Source organism: Monodon monoceros, unplaced genomic scaffold, assembly GCF_005190385.1.
Source record: "Monodon monoceros isolate NGI ecotype Baffin Bay Population unplaced genomic scaffold, NGI_Narwhal_1 Super_Scaffold_2, whole genome shotgun sequence".
NCBI classification, from domain to species: Eukaryota; Metazoa; Chordata; class Mammalia; order Artiodactyla; family Monodontidae; genus Monodon; species Monodon monoceros.
In genome coordinates, this window is record NW_021703776.1 from 67,990,714 (window position 1) to 68,011,358 (window position 20,645).

Here is a 20,645-nt window from a genome sequence, read left to right on the forward strand (position 1 = left end):
GATGATGATGTCAGCAGCCTGGACCCCTTCCCCTGTGGCTCCCTGGACCACTCCATAGCCCTTGCCAGGTACCCGGAATATTTGCTCTTTGGTAATAAGGCCAGATACATGACCAACGGCTCCCACTTAAATCTGTAGCATCTGGACATCCAGATGAAGAGGTATTTGATTCTACTCACAGATACCAAACTAAATATGCTAAACTCCAAAGAGAGCTATTTCAGGAGTCTCAATTAGTCTTCAAAATGGAAAAGCTGTTTCTGTACTTATGTAAAATATAATATGCCATATTATACTGTTTGTTACTTCACCAAGTTTTTAACACAGCATTTTAACACCTCCCCGTTTATAAATGTATACTGCAGCAGAAGCCACATTAGGCATATCTAATCAAAATCAAACCCGATTTTCCTGAGGCTGTTACCACCATCATATCTGGGCATCTGGGGAGGACATACAGCGTCCTTGGCCTATGAATAGATACCTGGAGAATCTAACCTTCACCCTAAGCATGGAAGTGCTGGGGATGGGAGAAAAGGAAGAAGGAGAGGCAGGCATATGTGGGCTTGAAGGAAAGAATGCTTATGAAATAGGGTAAACTACAAGTGTGGAGATCAGGCCACTTTCCTAAAAAAACTTCATCTTCATTTTGTATCCTGAGATACTAGAGGCAAGAAGGGTGACAGCAGATAAATCCATGACACTGTGCCCTCCAGGAACAGCTCCTGCCATTCTGACCATCCCCTACTCTCCTTTCCTAACTCCTATTCATCCAAGTATTGACCTCAGATCATTCTACCTCCCCGCCCCCCGATATGCTTAATACAAGCTAATCTAATCAACTCTCAGAGATTCACTTTTACATCAATAACTTCCCATATGTCTGTATCTAGTTCTGAACTTCCTTCAGAGCACTATTTCAGCCTTCTGCTGGTCACATTTCTCAGGTGTGTAACAGGATCTTCAGTCTTCATGTGTCCCACTCAAGGGTCATATCTTATTCCCAGTGCTCAGTACATGGGAGATGCTTAATGGATTCTGCTGAGTTAAAATGAATTAAGAAAGATCAGAAACGACTCAAGTGTCCAGCAACAGGGCTGGTTAAATAAACTATGGTACGTCTAGTTAATAGAATATTATACAGCTACAAAAGAAAAAGAAACCATAAATGAATGAGGAGCTTTGTATGTGTTGATTTGGAAAGACTGCCAGGATTTAAGTGAAAGAGAGGTGTGCAAGGGAGTTTATCTATTGTGCTACCTGCTAGGCCCTGCATAAAGGAACAATGGAAGGACATGTAAGAAACTAATAAAAGTGGTTACTTCAGGCTGGGGGTAGGTGATAAATAAGGTAATGGGAGGGGGACTTCTCAAGGCATACTCTGTTATACTGTTTGATTTTGAACTATGTTAATATATTACCTATTTAAAACAAATAGTAATCATTAAAAAAAAAAAAAACAAAAAATAAACAAGCAAAAAACCAAAAAATGAGTGAGAAATTAATTCAGAGGCAAAGAAAAAGAATTCCAGGATTTGGAGGTTTCAAACTTGAGATCAAAGTGAAAAGACTGTTTTGCAGTCTCCTCTCCCCCTAAGCAATGAGCTGCAATTATTATCAATGTAAATGTCTTACTTGTTAGCCACCAAGCGCATGACAGTCCAGTCCTTTGGGAACATCTCTGGGCGTATCAATATTCGGAACACAGTAAAGATCTGCAGCAGGAAATCCTTGGATAAGGAGGAAAGAGACAATTTTACTGAGTTATTATAACTGTCAACACACACACACACACACACACACACACACACACACACACACACACAGTGCTGTTGTTACCATTTCCAAAGCAATTACAGAGAAGGGAGCCCTATTTCAATAGTTTACCCAGGAGAGGGAATCATTACCCTTCCCATTCTTAGCACCCAGCTGGTTTGCTACCCTTCCCAAATGTTCCTTTTTCCTTCTCTTTCTCATGCACAGTGGAAATGACTTTTGGTTTTTCTTCACAAGCTCCAAAAATGTAGGTTTTAGAAATAAAATGGAAAACTAGTTAACAGAAGATTAGCAGGGAAATGTATTTTCTTTCTTCTATTACAGTGTCCTAAACTTCAGAACTTTTCAACTCAAGAGAACTGTAAATGGTCCTGGTTCGATTTTGCTTTCCTTTAAGTGGGTGTCAAAATTTAGAAATGTTTTGCTTAAGATGATTTTACGTTCATTAAAAAGGATCTTAAGCAAAAATCCCATATTTCTTAGAGGGCATTCTGAAGATGCAGTATTAATGGGATGCATGCAGGTTTACAGAATCTGAGGGTCCTATGCAGAATAAATAGAAATAATGGATGTGCGCTAAGCTGAGCCCAGTGACAAGTCCTTAGAAGCTAAGAGAGTGTCAAGGTATTCTTCACAGAGATGCCATACCAGGGGGAGTGGTATTTACGGAGATGTTATCTTTAAACAGATCACCTGGAAACACTCTTGACAAGAAGCTATTGCCAGGCATGGAAATATTTCTTAAAACGTTACAAGAGATAGGTTCAAAGTGCTGGAGCACATTATACTTAACAAGGAATCAAGAAGATAACACACCGCAGGTAATGAAGAAAATGGAGCTTGCCCTACTCAAAAAGAGATTGGCACAATCTAGCTATCATTTAGATTTATTAACTAGAAAACTTAAAAATTTTTTTGTAACTTAAGTACTTCTAGGAAAATATATTTAACAATCTGATTGAAGGCAACAGTATGGTTTTGCTTAGAAAAAACACCCCAAACACATGAGTTTTATTTATCAAACCCAACAATAACATAACAATACATTATGTCAAGCACGTAAGCTGCTTGAACATAAGATTACGATTGTCACTCATACCATCAGAAGACAGAAAGATAGAATCTAGAAAACTAAGAAACAGGTGGGAGCTGTGTGTGTGTGTTTACATATTCTAACAGCTTTGATCAAACCCATAAATATTTTGACAAGAATTTATTTTAGCTTCTTTGGCTTCAGCACACATACGTTGATGTGTAGTACGTGCCATGTGGAAACGTGCCCAATAGGTCATCTTTCTTTAAATGGCCAGACAGATCCTCCCTGTGTTGTCAGAATCACCAGTTTCCCAAATGTATTCTACTACGGGTCAGATAATTTTGGAAAACACCTCCCATTCTAGCCCTCCCTTGGGATAGGAGGTCATTAGCTCACTAAAACTGTGAGAAGCCCTTTTTAATGCATTTCTAAAACTTATTCCAAACGGTTTTCCGGTTGATTCTTTTGAGTTTCCCAGACATGAACACATATAATCCCTGAGAAAAATGATGTTTGCATTGTACCTTTCAAAGTGTTACAGCTCACTTTAGTTTCCTGTCTTGTTGCATTTGCTTAGATAGATATTAAAGAAAAAATCATGAAGGTGGTGAGTTGCTTGTTTTTTCACAGTCTACAAGTACTTAGGAATAGTTTAAATAAATTCTAAAATACTGATGTTTCATCTTTTCTCCTCCAATCTTTTAACGGAATTGGAAATTGGAGGCAGCACCCTTTGTGGGGGGAAATAGGAGAGTGTGATGTCCATTGCACTGAGAAAAAAATTGGCTGAAAAATTGGCGGCAGGAAGCAAGATATCTATCTTCTGGGCTAGCAACTTGGCTCATTCTTTTGTAGTGCAGGGGACAAAGGTGACCTTATTCCAGGTATAGGAGCAGAGACAGACAACCTGTTTCTGTACCGTCTCATTTTTTTATTCCCACTTATCTCACAAAATATAATAAAAGGCGTGCCAGCATGGGACCTTGTGCCAATGCTTATGTATTGACATCAACCTTTATTTCCCTGAAGAAAACTTTTCAGTGTCTCAAGTAGGTTTCTAAGCTTTATCTACCTTTACAGAACCAAGGACATTCATTTGTAGAAACCTTACAATGAAATAAAAGAACATTATACTGAGAATCAGGAAATCTAGATTGTAATCCTGCCTCGGTCATTAACTGGCTCAGTGACCTTGTTAATTTATTTAACCTCTCTGGAACTGAGCTCTGAGGCTTTATAATGCAGGGGCTTTAAGGTCCCTTGTAGTTAGAGAAGATTAAAAATAATTAATATGATCACGTATCTATTCATACAGTATGCAAACATGTTTCTTATTTCTCAACTGTAGGCTAATGTTTTAGCAGATGGTAACACAAACACCTTCCACTGTGGTACTTACATGTAATTTAGTTCAGCAAGTATTTCTTGTCAGCTGCCATGCGACAGGTTACATTTCAAACTCAGTTCCAATGTTTTAAAGCACTAAGACCTGAACGCTAGATTCAGCATCCCCTCCCTTCCCTCCCCCAATACAATGGTATTTCCTTGTCTGTTCTGAGTACTTTTCAGCTCTGATTATTTCACTAAACAAGAACTTCTGCATAGATATGTGAAATTATTTTGCACACATAACGATAACTAAATAACAGATTTTTTTATAATCTAGAAAAAGAACACTGCTGTAATAATACTCCTGTTTGGACAGCACACAGAAATAAGTGTTTCATATGCCATCATTTCAAAATTGGCTGCCTGGGAGCAGTTTCTTTTCTGTTTGTTTACTTCAAATAGCACAACATGGTTACTTCACTGTATTCCCGGTAATTATTCAAATAAGCGTTCAAAATAAAAAAAGACAAACAGGGAGGTGTTACTTTACAGAAACACTTTTTCTGCAGTGTAAAAGGTTCAAGTAAGAACGTTCATATGAAAACCTTCAAAAACAATAAAAATCTCACATTCAAATAGAAAAGAAAGCCGGAGCAGTTGTTATGATGTTACATTATCATTAACACTTATTCATTTATAAATATCGGGTCCTTTAATATGTGCCGGGCACTGTGTAAGATGCTGGGGACACCTAGTGGGGTAAAATATACTCTTTCATTTATTCATGCAATAATATTTACGGAGTGCCTGCAACATGCCACACCAGAGTTAAGTTAGTTGAATGTGACCTTTGCCTTCCTGGAGCTCAGAGTTTTGTGGGAGAGACGAATGCTAATCTATTTACGCACGTGGTACAAACTAGGATACATCTGAGGGCCAGGTATTCCACACAGAGGGAAGGCCACCTCCAAGCCTCAGACTCAAGACAGAGGTTGCCCAGGCTGCAAAGGGGAGTGGCAAAAAATGGGGCTGGTAGGTAAGTAGGGATAAATAAAAGATGGATAGGGACTTCCCTGGCCGTCCAGTGGTTAAGACTCACGCATTCCAATGCAGGGGGCGGGGGTTCGATACCTGGGTGGGGAACTAAGATCCCATATGCCTTGCAGCACGGCCAAAAATTTAAAAAAAAAAAAGATGGATAAATAGAAAGATAATGATAAATAGGGACCAATCAAAGGTAAATAAATAAATACAAGGTAAATAAATCTCATACCTTTTCCCTGGTAAGCAGTTTGGAAATTTATCCTGAGGGCGATGTGGAGACACTGAGGGGCTTTATGCAGACATGTAAGAGGATCAAATTCTGGTTTTACAAAGATTTTCTGACTACAATATATAACACATTGTTTTGTGTTTACATGTACTATAGTATCAGAATAGCACAGATAGAAATCAGGTGTATGAAACAGAACTGGGGAGGCACAGAAGGAGGCCTTTTGAGATCATGAAACTTGAGTTAAGAGATTTGGGAAAAAAGCATCATGAGGTATGTAGACAGCCCGGGACACTGTCTCCTTATGTCAAGAGCAATGAATGGGACAGAGCCTTCTAGATACACATTTCCTTTACTTATGATTTAGACTATAGTCAATCTTATTTTAAAATTTTGCCACAAATTTCAAATGTGTAACACCCTTGATGCAAGGTCTGAATTCAATTAAAGACTGTTAATCATCGTTATCACATTGAAACTAATATCCTTAAAATTGACTATTTAAGTACATCATGCAAAAATAACTGTCAAATCATCCTCAATCCTCAAGAACTATAGAACTATTTTTCTGTAATAAAATAAAGACTATAAGTTGAAATAACTGTATGGAAAAAGATGGCTTCTGAAGCAGGCAGACATTTATTATGACAGTTGATTCATTCAACAAAGATTTAATGTTCCAGGCTCTGTGCTTAGGACACAAAGACAGAGCCCCTACTCTCAGAGAGCCCATAGTCATCAAGAATACAAGGAAACAACAAATAATAACATGCATTGTTGCACATGCTGTCACAGAGGGGGACTGTAGTCTATGAAGGCTTCATTTAAAAAAACTGATACCTGGGCCGGATTTTACTGCAGGAGCTGAAATCAGGGAAGGGATTAACGGGGTACAAATTAGGCAATGGAAGTGAGGTGTGGTGGAATAGGCATTTCAGGTAGACAAAAAAAAAAAAAAGATCCAGAGGAATTAAAAATTATCTATATGGTTTGTTAGGAATATACAAGTAATCGTAGTAATCTTAAGTGACTGGAATGAAAGGTATTTGGAAAGGGATGGAGGACAATGAGGATGGAAGGTAGACTGAAGATAAGGAAGACTTGACGAAAAGACTGGACTTTGTCCTGCAGTTAATGTAAAGTCCTCAGAGTTTTAAAGTTGGCTTGAGACTTGATCAGATATGATTGTTGAAAGCTAGTGGGCCAGTATAAGGGAGACAATGAAAGGTAATAATAATGCTGTACGTAACTTCCAGAACATGTACACTGTCAGGCTTAGAGCAAGATCACCACAGTTCTATATGAAAAGTCACAATCAACAAAAAACAGGAGTCTTACTGCTCTCTATATACATAAAATGCCAGGGATATGGCCCCAGTAGAAGGTAGGTGTATAATAAAACATTACTGACTACAGAAGAAGGAAAAAAAAACCCTAATCACTGCTTAGTTTTTGCTTTTGTTCACTTCTAAAATAATGGCATGTTCTAGAGAAGGAAGGAAACAATGCAGAGGACCAGCGCTCAGGTCCGCGCTCCTACACACTTCAGGTGACGCTGTGACTCACAAGTACTTGAGGACCAAGGAGAAGAAATGGCCTACTGTTCACGATGCTGAAAGCCACTCCACCGGTAACCCTGGAGACACCCAGGTTCTCCAAGCAAGAATAAAGTTTAAAACTGCACTAGGCTTAGCAGATACTTGAGAATTACAGACTTTCAACTTTCATTTTGATTTAGAGACCCATGGGGAAATGCTAGGCCAAATCTCTCTTTGAATTGATAAGAAGAGAAAAAAAGCAGTGATGCTAGGAATAAAGAACCAAAATAAGATTAATTTGAAAATCTCAATATATAATTTGTCAGTATCAATTAAGATTAAAATGTATATATCCCATGATCCAACAGTTCTACTTCCAGAAATTCATGCTACAGCAATAAGGGCACAAATCCATAGAGATATATGTATCAAGATGTACACCACAGGATCCCTTCTAATGGCAAAAATCAGAAACATCCTGAATGCCCACTAAAAGGGAAATAATTATGGATCATCATATAATGAGATTCAGAAGAATGAATAATGTACTGGGCTATATAATGTCCATGGTATATTACTGTGTGAAAAGACGTGCAACCAGTATGAACAGTATGATTCCATTAAAAAATGCGTGTGAGGATACAGCATAGAAAATAGTCTATGAGGATACACCCCTATGTGTTAACAGCAACTATCTCTGGGGAACAGAATCATGTGCGTGGAGGAAAAGAGGACATATGCTTTATTACTTTAAACCAATAGGGTTATGTGGGATTTTTAGTGTCTAATCCCAATAACAGTTATCATTTTTCATTAATATCACTCTATTAAGTTGTACCTTTCCTTACTGATCATTCCCTTATTTACTCAGTTTCTAACCTAAATGTAGATACAAAAAATCCCCCCCCCCAAATCCCAAACTCTCCCTCTGCCAATTTAGCCTTTTTAGACGTCCTCACTTCATGAATAGAACTACCTCATTACTTTTAAAGAGCTGACGAAGGAAATGTTATACAATTTGATAGCAAAGATTTTCGTTTAGGGAAGTTTACTGAAGTGTAGGCAAAAGCTGAGTTTAGCTGCCTGAGCAAAGAACTGAGATGTTAATAGAATTCCTAGCCCTCGCAATTACTTGGGAATGATGATAGTATCAATCTTCATCGCAGGGGGTAGTGAAATGAGATGCTGCAAGAAAAGAGTTTAGCGCTGCATCTGCCTCATGGCTGAGGGAGTGGGGCTGGGGAGGTACTACGTAACTGTTAGCCATTATCACTCTTGTTGCTTATACATATCACACTCATTTACAACTTATGATTTAGATGCCCCGATAACATTAAGGCATTAACAGAGATCGTTTTATTAGTCTTGATATTCCCAACATCTAGCCAAGGTGCTCAAGAAATGTTTACTGAGTCAAGCAACTGACATAATAAAATAATAATAGTGCTTACCTCATGGGGTTCTTTTCAGGATTAAATGAGTTAATATTAATCAGCCTCTTAGAACAGCACCTTACGTGTACTAAGTTCTATATAAATGTTTGCTGTTTGAGGTCGTCAGTTCCTTTACCACAATACCCAAATCCCACAGTCCTCTAAGACTTTTGGTTTTATAATACATTTGGCAGCAAAACCTTACCCAAACTACTCATAGTCTTTATTTATCCCACCTAGGGCGAATATTTTATTTAGCTGCAGAAATACTGAGATGTTTGATTATACAGTTGACCCTTGAACAACATGGGTTTGGACTGTGCAGGTTCACTTATACAAAGATTTTTTTCAACAGTAAATGCTATAGTACTACACGATCTGCAGTTGGTTGAATCCGTGGATGCAGAGCCATGGATGTGGAGGAAACATGGATAGAGAGGAACCACGTGTACAGAGGGCTGACGCTAGGCTATGTGTGGATTTTCAACTACACATAGTTCAAGGGTCAGCTGTAGTTGCTACCCCCAATTCTACTGGAGGTGCTATATGATACTATACAGTATATGTGCCATATTATCTTTCTGAAATCTCAAAAATTCTGATTTCTGAAATACATTTGGTAGAAGGACTTCAGACAAGGGACTAGAGATCAGTGCTATCATCTTTAGAAAATCTTGTAACATAGATTTCAGTAGCATAAATACGGATACTTGACTTTGAAGAAAATTGAGAACAGGAAAACTTTACTTGTTAAAAGGTGGTATCTGAACTTTTAAAATACAGATTAAAACCAGCTGACTAATTAGCCTTTAGTAAAATAAATGCCCTCCAGTCTGCCTTCACTCCAGTTATCCCCCTTCCATTCTTACACTGGGGAAGGCGTCCTTCCTCCCAGTCAGTCCTTCCTCCCAGTCAAGGCTAATTAGGTCCCTCCTGCTGCTTTCTTAGAGACCTCCCCCTGTGAGTTAGGACCTCTTTTATCTTCAATGTCTCCCTCTCCACCAGCTATGATCATTTTTATTTAAATATGTTTAAGTCTCCTCCATGATAAATATTCCTCTGACATCCCAAGTTCTCCTTCAGTAGACACCTTATACTCCTCTTCTTGAAACACTGTCTACATCCACTATATCTTTTTCTTTTTCTTTTTTTTTAATTCCTCAGTCCATGACATCTTGGCTTCTACCCTCACCAATGCATTGAAAATGCTCAAGTTCACCAAACATTCGATAATTCAATAGTGCAACCAGATAGGTCTTTCTTAACACAAATGTGATCATGTCTGTCCCTTCTTAAAACCCTCCATAGTTTTCCAATGTCCTCAAAATAAAGTCTATGCACATTCACAGAGCCTTATGTCTTCCTCACACTGTACAGTCGGTCTATCAATCTACGAACGTTGCCTGAATGCCTACAGCATGCTAGGCAAGTTCTGGAATCTGAGGATACAGCAGTGAACCAGCCATCGTTTCAGACATCAAGAAGTTTATAACCTAGTAGCTAGGAGTTGGGGATACACGTAAACAAATAAACAAAAATATTCCAGATTCTAATAACCGTTATAAAGGTGGAATGGCAGCTGTGGTATGTCAGTTAGGATATTCAGGTGATGTTTTAGTTGAGAGATCTGAATGTCTCAGCCAAAGATGGACAGCACACTCCCACCCAGCTCTCAGCTGAGACCTCCCTTGGGGAGTTTTCCTCTAGCCTTGAGTTGGGGCTGGCAGAAATTCCTAGATGCTCCAAAGCACTGTGTGCTTACTCTGTGTCTTCACCACTCTCATTTGCCTATGTTACTGCCCATTACCAGTTTGACTCTTCCCCCTATAGGAACTGGCCTTTTTGTTTCTGGTTACATAATAATGCTGGTAGCACTTGGTACGTCGGAATTGCTCAATCTGAAGGACAGATAGAGTAATTAATATTGTTAAAAAAATTTCCTTGGCCTGAAGGTCCAGGTTTTTTTCTTATTTTTTTTTAGGCCCGGCTACTTTGAAGTGGGAAACATGTGTCCCTTGAAAAGGTGTGTGGCTGACTGAAATGAGGGAAAGCCACATAAAACACTTTATTCATTACTTTCATTTGCTTTATTATTGTTAATATGACTATTAAAGCATAAAACTCAATACCTAGATTAAACAAATCATGTTTTTCAACTTATGCTTTTCTACTATTTTTTTCTCATTCCCAGGACCTGTGAAAATATGTAATTTTTCCTATGTGACATTTTGAAATACGAAGTCATAGACTTCTTGAGTAAAACCTAATGGTTCCTCAGCTGTGTTAAATATTCAACTTGTGATGAAAATTAATAACTGCACGATTATTTTCCTTTTTAACCATATGGGTTTCTGTATGTAAGTGGGTAAGTTCTAAGATCTTTATCCATTTTTAATTCTAGACTCAAGATTAAATATAAGCATGAAAAACATGATATTTTCAGGCTTGGGCACATGCTAATCAACTGTCAGATAGATTACATCTGCCCAAACCTATTCTTTGTTTCCTATGACTCAGCTTGTCAACTGATCCAAGGTAACTGAAAGATTCTTCTGAGATGATACAACAGTTAAAAGTCAAAGATAAGTGATCCCTATGCGTCATCTATATTGAAAAAAATCTAGGAATCTTCCTCTAAGGCACTATGAAGGCTTGTAATCATGCAAACGTTACACTGTGCCTATAACCACTGTCTTATAATTCTCCATCCCCAAGTGATAGGGATAGAGTAGGATAATTAAATAGTTTGTTTAGCAATCCCACTAGGGAAGGGAATTTTAAGGAAGTCTGGGAGACTGCTGTAAGCTAATGACCACTCAACAAAATAATCCAGTAACCTAGCAACAATCTATACTACCTTTTAGGAAGAGCAGGTGCATTCAAGGGCCAGGCACACTCAAGCCACAAGTCCTGATAGTTAAAACACAAGACAGTAGGTATGGGATCTGAATCATGTTACACGAAGTCAGGGAATTAATGGTCCTTGATGAGTAGCATTCTGCATGTAGCCAAGACAGGAATATAGGTGAAAGGGGAAAGAAACCAGGTGAAGGGGGACATTATACCAAAATCTGAGATGAACTACCATATTTAAGTATATGTTAATACCCTTTTGCTAATACACATATGATTTAAATAGCGCCATGACAGTCCCGGTTAGACCATAGAGGGTCAAAGGAGGAACTAATGATGTAAGCCTTGACATCTACCCAAAAATGAGGAAGAAGGTCATCTTCTCCCCTCCCCACTTTTTCTTTGATTATAAAAGTGTAGCCCTCTTTGTTCTTGGGGCCATGCTCCCTTGCTGGCCAGCTTCTATCTCTCACAAGCATCCTATGCTAATAAACTCACTCTTTGCCAATAGCTTTGCCTCATGCTGACTTCTTTCTCTTCTGAGACAAAAGAACCTGAGCTTCAGTAAGTCTTGATACCAGGTGAGTAGTTTCAATTAAAAGACAGTGGGTTCAAATGTAAAATAGATAGCTAGTGGGAAGCAGCCGCATAGCACAGGGAGATCAGCTGGGTGCTTTGTGACCACCTAGAGGGGTGGGATAGGGAGGGTGGGAGGGAGATGGAAGAGGAGGAGATATGGGGATGTATGTATATGTATAAGTGATTCACTTTGTTATACAGCAGAAACTAACACACCATTGTAAGGCAATTATACTCCAATAAAGTTGTTAAAAAAAAAAAAAGACAGTGGGTTCAAGTCCCCTCCTAGGTCAGAGACGGTGCGTTTAAGTCCCAATCTGCGGGTGACTTGGGTTCAAGTCCCAGACCATGGGTTCGAGTCCCAATCTGAGTTTTGGCTGGGTTCAAGTCCCATCCGAGAAAGAGTATGGTTTCACCAGCACTTAAGTGACCCTTCCATTTTGATGCTTATGTATGAAGCTGTCTAGAAACTGAAGCGATGGAAGAGAAATAAAAGTAAATACGGACAGAAGATAGGTCATTCCTGTGACTGAGGACAATCAGCTTCTAAGGTTTTAGTGAACACCATGAAGGAAGTGTTAAAGTCACCTAAATCTTAGCAAGGATTGGATTTTTACAAACCCAGCATCAATATCTTCCATTTAATGTCACTGTCAGAGTAGCACAGCATATTGATTAGACCAAAGCCCACAGAGAATGGCAAATACAGCTCTGCCTCCCTAGTCAGAATGTTGTAGCCAGAACTTCTCACTGTGTTTTTAGAGGGATGAAATCAGCTAATATTGTAATACATACTCCCTTATCTGCTATTAAGGCAATATTTCTAAGTCCACTTAACTAGACTCAGTCTATTTGCTTTTGTCTCATTAGTTCTGTTATTCTGTTTCTAGGTTACTGGACTTTGATGGCAGGCATTTCAAATCCTATATGCTTCTCCAAAATAAGAATTAATTGCTTGGCTTGAGTACAGAAATTTTAAAGAATCAAGACAGAAGAGCAAATCTGTGCAGAAATCTGATAAAAAACAGAATTTAATGGAATCAGGTAAAGCAATCGTCAAAAACCCATCTGAACGATGATGAATAAGAACAAGAGAAACTAAAAAGATATCTTAGACACTTTAAAAGCTGCCACTTACCCTTAGTTCTTCTTTCGTATTGAAACTATCAAGAAGCTGTTGATAATGTCTATCTGTCATTTGCCGTAACAGGGACAAGAGACAGGCAACAAACTCCCCCTAAGAGAAAAAAAAGGAAGCGTGTTTTTTAGTAAGTACATAAAAAAACATCAGTAACTTACCTTCAACTGATCTCAAATAGAACACTTGAAAAGAAAACCCACTATGATCCAAATTTACCCTATGATGTTGTCTTAATCTAAATTAACCATAATATTACAGTAAAATTTCTCCCTGTAATGATTACCATTTACTTGGTACACATGCATTTTAAAATTTAGAGTGGGGACTTCCCTGGTGGCAGAGTGGTTAAGAATCCGCCTGCCAATGCAGGGGACACGGGTTCAATCCCTGGTCCAGGAAGAGCCCACATGCCATGGAGCAACTAAGCCCGTGTGCCACAACTACTGAGCCTGCACTCTAGAGCCTGCAAGCCACAACTACTGAGCCCATGTGCCACAACTACTGAAGCCCGCGTGCCAAAACTACTGAGCCCGTGCGCCTAGAGCCCATGCTCTGCAACAAGAGAAGCCACCGCAATGAGAAGCCCGCGCACCACAATGAAGAGTAGCCCCCGCTCACCACAACTAGAGAAAGCCTGCACGCAGCAACAAAGACCCAACGCAGCCAAAAATAAATAAATAATGAAAAAATAAAATTTAGAGTGGATTTTTTTTTAACTTGGGTGGAAGCTTTTCAGTAGGGAAGTAACTCCACACACTTAAAGAAGATAAGGTACTGAGGCTCCTGACCATTTATTAAGCATTTACTATGTCTTCGTTCATTATACTGTTTGAGCCTCATATCAGTGTTATAAGGTAGGTGGTATAATATTAATTTTTTTTTTATTGAAGTATAGCTGATTTACAACATTGTGTTAATTTCTGCTGTACAACACAGGGAATGCTAATTTAAAGAAAGTAAAATGTAGGTTTGGTGGGCTAAGTCTTGCCCAAAGTCACACAGCTAGACACTGGCAGAGCTGCAGTTATTCCTGGGGTTTTCTACTCCAAAGCTCTTCCTGTACCTTCATGCTCCATTTTTGAATTCACATGACCTTCTCCAGCTCATCAGTGTTCATCTGCTGACTTGTTGGGTGTCAAAAAAGCCATACATTGCATAATGTTTGTTTCAATCTCCTTTTAAGAACAGTTTAGTTATTTTTTAAAATTTATTTTATTAAAGTCTAGTTGATTTACAATGTTGTGTTAATTTCTGCTGTACAGTAAAATGATTCTGTAATACAGAACATATATATACACACTTATTCTTTTCCATTATGGTTTATCATAGGATATTGAATATAGTTCTCTGTGCTATACGGTAGGACCTTGTTTTATCCACCCTGTATAAACTAGTTTGCATCTGCTAACCCCAAACTCCCAACCCACCCCTCCCCCATCTCCCCTCCCCCTTGGCAATCACAAGTCTAAGAACAGTTTAAGTTAACTGTGATCCTTTTGTGCTTGGGTGCTACGTGATTGACTCCTACAAAGTTCAAATCTTAAAAATTAATAATGAAAAACAAAATATATATATAGCATCCATAGATTTGAAGACTTATAAAATTGCTATCACTTGCATTTCCTGATGCATGTCTAACTTAAAATACATGTTTTCAATGCAAACTTTTTTGCTCAGCAAAGAATTTATCTACTTTTAGTTACATTTAAAACAATACAAGCACAACAGGAGAAGTAATCAGTGGTAATTGACTGTGGATTTAGAGAAATTCAGTTTAATTGGGAATTGGTTTCTTTGAGTTTACACGGAAAAAGATTATAGGCTCACATGTAAAATCTGAGACTAAAAGCCCTGAGTAATCGGATTTACCAAGAGAGGCAGCTAAGTCAGGACAGTCAAACGTATCCCCACCAAGGCCATGGGAGGCCTGAGGATGCTACTTAATGGCCCTGTCAGGGTAACCAGAGATGCAAGCTGGCTCCTTGCATGTGGATAATCATCTGCAACACACAGATATGACAAGTAATTATCCCTACATACTTTTTAGGGCAAATATCTAAGAACTAATCAGTATGGGCTAGCAGAAATACCCTCTAAGCTCAACATATTACTTCGTTAACGCACAAAGGAACCCTTGATACTTAACACAAGAAATAGAAAATTTAAGGGCACAATCATGAATATTTTAGTGTATGTGTATGAAGAAACAACCCAAGGCTAGGAAGAAACTACTTGAAAGGACTGGGAGCTCATACATGACTGGTGCTCATATATGACTGAGAATAGTGTTTATTCTCACCAGTCAGACTGAAAAATCCTCACTATTAATAGGGCATCAGGGCATCAGTTAGAGTACTAAAAGTACTCTTTTCCTCAGTAGTGGGGAAAAATCACTCCTAGAATAAATGCTGCTCTGATCCTACCTAAAAAAGTTCAAAAGCAAGACCTGAAACAATCTAACAGTCCCCAAGAAACTGCCATCCTCATTCCACAGCAAAGGTCAAAGATATTTTTTGGAATTAAAAACAAATTCACCTCCCAACAAGGTAAAATTTACAATGTCTGGCGTTCAATAAAAAATTACTAGGCTTACACAGAAATAGGAAAAAACATGATGAAACAAATGAGAAGAGAAAATAATCAATCAATAGAAACAGACCAGAAATGACACACATAATAGAATTAGCAGTCAAGGACATTAAAAGCGTTTTTATTACTGTATTCTATATATTCAGGAAGCTTGAGGAAAGACTGAACATGTTAATTAGAGACATGTAAGATTTCAAAAGGAACCAAATTAAACTTCTAGAGATGAAGATTGTCATGTATGAGATGAAAATTCACTGAATGGGACTAATGGCAGATTAGACTGTGGACAAGGAATGTCACCTGCTGTTTCAGTATACAAAGGCTGTTGAGTCATCATCTACTACAGCCACCCCTGATGGTGCACCCTGAGGGGAATTCAGGATGGAGAAAACAGGATACTGGTCCTAGATAGTTAAGATGCACATCAAAGGAATAATTTCAATAAGCCCAGACTCTTGAATCTTCTCATACATAAAAAAGCACTAAAATCATTTACTTGAGATGTCTATTTTTTGTATTTAGAAATAATCTTTTGATGTTCGACTACATTTTTTTTTTTTCAGTAAAAACTCCTATATATCCTGGTTCCTCCCTTACCTCTTTGGGACAGTCCCTCAGAACTATCTGAGAGGCTGCCATCTGGGGCTATACTCCTCAGTAAGTCTGCTGAATAAAACATAATTCTCAACTTTTAGGTTGTGCATTTTTTTTCAGTCAAGAGACAATGTAGAAGAAGACAGCGTAGTAGATATCCTCCAAAATGAAACAGAGGGAAAAAAAAAAAACTAAAAGAGAAGAAAAAAGCTCAGTGAACTCTAGGACAACTTCAAGTAGCAAAATATATACGTAATTGCAGACCTCAAGGAGAAGGGGTCAGGAAAAGTAGTTGAAGAAATAAGGGGGAAAAATTTCGGATTCTTTGAAAAGCATAAACCTATGTATCAAAGAATTTCAACAAACCCTAAGCATACAAAGCATGAAAAATATTACACCAAAGCACAACATAGTAAAATTGCTGATAGCCAGTGATAAAGAGAAAATCTTAACACCAGTGAGAGGAAAAAAAGACACATTATATCCAGAGGAAGAAAGATAAGGATGAGAGATTTCTCACTGGAAACAATACAAACTAAAGATAAAGATGAGAGATTTCTCACTGGAAACAATACAAGCTAGAAAACAGTGGAGCAACATCTTTAGAGTACTGAAAGAAAACAACTATCAACCAAGAATTTGTTACCCAGTAAAATTCTTTCAAAAACAATGACAAAATAAAGACATTTCAGACATCCCCAAACTCAAACAGTTCACCACTTCTACTCAACATTACAGTGAAGGTTCTAGTAAGTGCAATAAAGAACAAGAAATAAAGAAATACAGATTGGAAAGGAATTTTTAAAAAGCTGTCTTTAAAAAAAAAAAAAAAAAAAGCTGTCTTTATTCACAGACAACATATTTGTGTACAAAGAAAATGCTACAGAATCTACAATGAGCTACTAGAACTACTTAAGTGAGTTAATCAATGTTTAAGAATACAAGTTCAGTGTACAAAAATCAATTTTCTGCATAATGAAAATGAACAATTAGTAATTGAAATTTAAAATAATATAATTTATAATACCATTAAAATATGAACTACTTAGTGATATATATGACAGAATATATGTAAGATCTGCTGAAAGCTACAAAACCTTGATGAGAGCAATTAAAGATGACCTAAATAAATAGAGAGATATACTATGTTCATAGACTGGGTGATTCAATATTGTTAAGATGTTAACTCACTCCAAATTGATATATAAATTCAATGCAATCCCACTCCATATCATAGCAGGTATTTTGGGGGGCAGAAAGTGACAAGCTGATTTTAAAATTCATATGGAAGTGCAAAGGACCTGGAATAGTGAAAACAACTATGAAAAAGAACAAAGTTAAAGGTCTTAGACTACCTGACTTCGAAACTAAACTATAACGCTAAGGTAATCAGGATACTGTGTTACTGATGTCCAAACAGAAAAATAGGTAAATGGAACAGAAAGCCCAAACCAGAAACAATCCAAACGCCCACGAACAGGTGAATGAATAAACAAATTATAGCATAACCATATAATAAAATATTCAGCATTAAAAAGAAATGAACTACTGATAAACAAAGTAACATTGATGAAACTCAAATAATTATACTGAAGAAGTCAAAATGCCCTCCTCCTGCCCCATTCCCCCAAAAAACCAACAACAATAACCACATACTGTATGATTCCATTCATATAAAAATCTAGAAAATGCAAACTTATCTGTGGTAACAGAAAGTAGGTCAGTGGTTGCCTGGGGATGAGGTAATGAAGAGGGGCAAGAGGGAGGGAATACAAACAAGCACAAAGAAACTTGCGAGAGTAATAGACATGTTCATTATCTGGATAGTGATGAAGGGTCACAGGTATATATATTATGTCAAAATTTTATCAAACTGTAGACTTTAAACACATGCAATATTTTGCATGTCAATTATATCTCTAAGCTTTAAAAAATAAGACATTATGACAATAGTATCATTTATGGAACTATGTGTATGTTGCTGTATTTTGATTATATTATCAAGTTTATCCCTCACTAGAGCCTTGCTGGGTGGACACTATTAACTTAACGTTACAGTGAGATCTGTTAAAGTTAATAACATATTTATCCCACGTTCCACAGTCAGAAAATGGTGAAGCTGGGGTGTTAACCTAGGTATCTCTGGCTCTTCTTCCTGCTGCTCAGAGACTGATTTATTTTATTGAGGAAATATAACTGAGCTTGGGGGTTATATTTCAAATACAAATAGGTATATAAGAATCTGTCTGTTGATAACCAATGTCTGTACCTTTTAGCCTCTCTTATGTCTTGACATGAAAATGTAAATCTAGTTGGCAGAAATGCATTCAATGTTTCATCTCTTAGTTTTTCTACATCCTATCTACACTGTCTCCAATGCAGCTACTAGATCAATATTCTTATTTATTTCAACATACATTCTGTGAATAGTGAAATATCTTAAATGACATTATTTTTAATAATTTTAGCAATAATAAAAGTTATTCAAAAGTGAATAGACTTTCATTAAATCTTTACAGTCACCATACCTAGGAGAATACCTCTTTGAATCCATATCATTACCTATTTATATCTGTCACATCTGGTTTAGGCCCAATGCAAACAACTTGTCATCCCGATATCTAATCTCGGCACAATTAAGACATGTTGTCAATCCCAATATTTACTGTACAATGTCATTTTATTTATTCACTTCATCAATTTAGGAACTCCAAGCACATTTAACCCTGTTAAGAGGCCTGGACGTCCAATATTTTTTACCCGTAATGTAACTTTGTTTCTAAGAGATTTTTAAGTGTCTACATGAAAACCCTAGACTCACAATTTATTAAAAAGAATAAATAAAAAAACACTGTTGGCCAAGATTCACTTCATTTTAGTGTTGGAACTTTTTTATGTACAAATCACCGTCAGAAAGAACTCTATGCTATAGTGGCTTGCATCCATTTAACAACTAGATTGAGCATACTGGGCATTTCCACCAATAACTGTGAATAAAATTATTAGACGGCTACAACAGTCTTCAAGAAACCTTCTATTATACATACCCACAATTTAGAAACATCTCACAGAATTCTCCTGCCTTCTTCTCCTTCCCCCAACCACAGCCCATGGTGCGCAAAAACTTTCAACAAATGCAGAGTATATCTTAGATGTGGCTCCTGCTGAACTGAGTCACCTGCACTATAAATGGTGCTGAACAGAATTATGTGCAAAGAAAAGAAGAATTTATCACTTGTAAGGAACTCTGGAGTCCAATTAGTTTGAGGGGGTGAACAAACAGCCATGTATGCCTCTTTATAAAATCTGCTTCCACATACAATTAGATGTTTGAAAGGAACCGATTACAATGGTGCTGCCTTTTTTTTTTTTTTCCAGCTAGAGAGAGTATTTTAAACCTAAAAGAACAGTTGGTAGAAGAACATAAAGTACAATCCTTTTAGATAGTAAAACTAAGGCTACTATTATCTGGAATTATGACAATAGTGGAAGCCAATCGTCCTGTTGGTGTTACTGGGAGGCAGGGTGACAGCCGTGGTACTCAGAGAGAGCTGAAACACTTCACCATGACACACTGTGGGACCAACTTTTACCTACATTATGTCTGCTTATTGTGGGCACCTTTTCTGTAAAGACTGAAGGGTGCTCAGTGTAGGACTGCCATGTAAAGACTCCCTATTCAGAAAGCCTGTTCTCTAAATAAGAGAAAATGATGAAGAAATTAGACAGGTCTTCAGTGCCCAGAGAAATGACCTTGTCAATGACCAGAACATATTTCTCACCATAGAATTCATTATAATGTAAGCGCTTTTTACAGGAAACTGCCCTGTTTGCTATAAGAGCAGGAAGCCCCTTTTCTTGTCACTTTAGCAAAGCTATATTGTAACTAACTTTTAAACCAGGGACCTCCATGCTCTACTCATCTCCAGCCCAAGCACACATTTCAAATCTTTTAATCACACAATACCTTGCCTAACTTGTCAGTTCTTTCCGTACATCAAAGAAGTAGAAATGAAGAATAAGTAATTAACAGATGACCAGATCTCTTCCCTAGCTTTCCCTTCAGTAATCTCCCGAACAGAATGTGTGACCAAACTGTATGAACAAGATAACATCCAGAGGAAGATCACAAGGGAGTTGACAAGCCTGCACACATTGGGGATGGCAATGACTGTGACCCGCATCTCAATGATGAACTGAGATTACTACCCTGTTTCCCTTTAAACCCTTTCATGGCTGAGCAGAATCTTCAGAGGTGGTTTTTGAGGGATGCTGAGTCCATCATCTCCCCAGATTGCCGGCATTCTGATTAAAGCCACCTTTCTTTTCTATACTTGTGAGTATGTAATTGATTTTGGTTAATTCGGTAACAATAACAACAACAACACAGGTATTACTTCTGTAATAATAATAATAATATTACGGACCACTGTTGCTACCACAATTACTAACGGTTAAAATGTACTGATATTGTTTAAACACTTTTACAGATTTGATGAACCCC

General features: G+C 37.7%; 1 protein-coding gene across 1 annotated transcript in view; it reads right to left on the reverse strand.

Annotated features, from left to right (window-relative positions):
• Window positions 1–20,645, reverse strand: part of DOCK4 (dedicator of cytokinesis 4) — a 480,919-nt gene that overhangs the window by 80,964 nt on the left and 379,310 nt on the right. The window contains exons 26-27 of the mRNA XM_029233259.1: window positions 12,956–13,054; window positions 1,636–1,730 (exon numbers count right to left, since the gene is read on the reverse strand). Coding sequence (XP_029089092.1) covers window positions 1,636–1,730; window positions 12,956–13,054 — 194 coding nt within the window. The remainder of the gene's footprint in view (window positions 1–1,635; window positions 1,731–12,955; window positions 13,055–20,645) is intronic.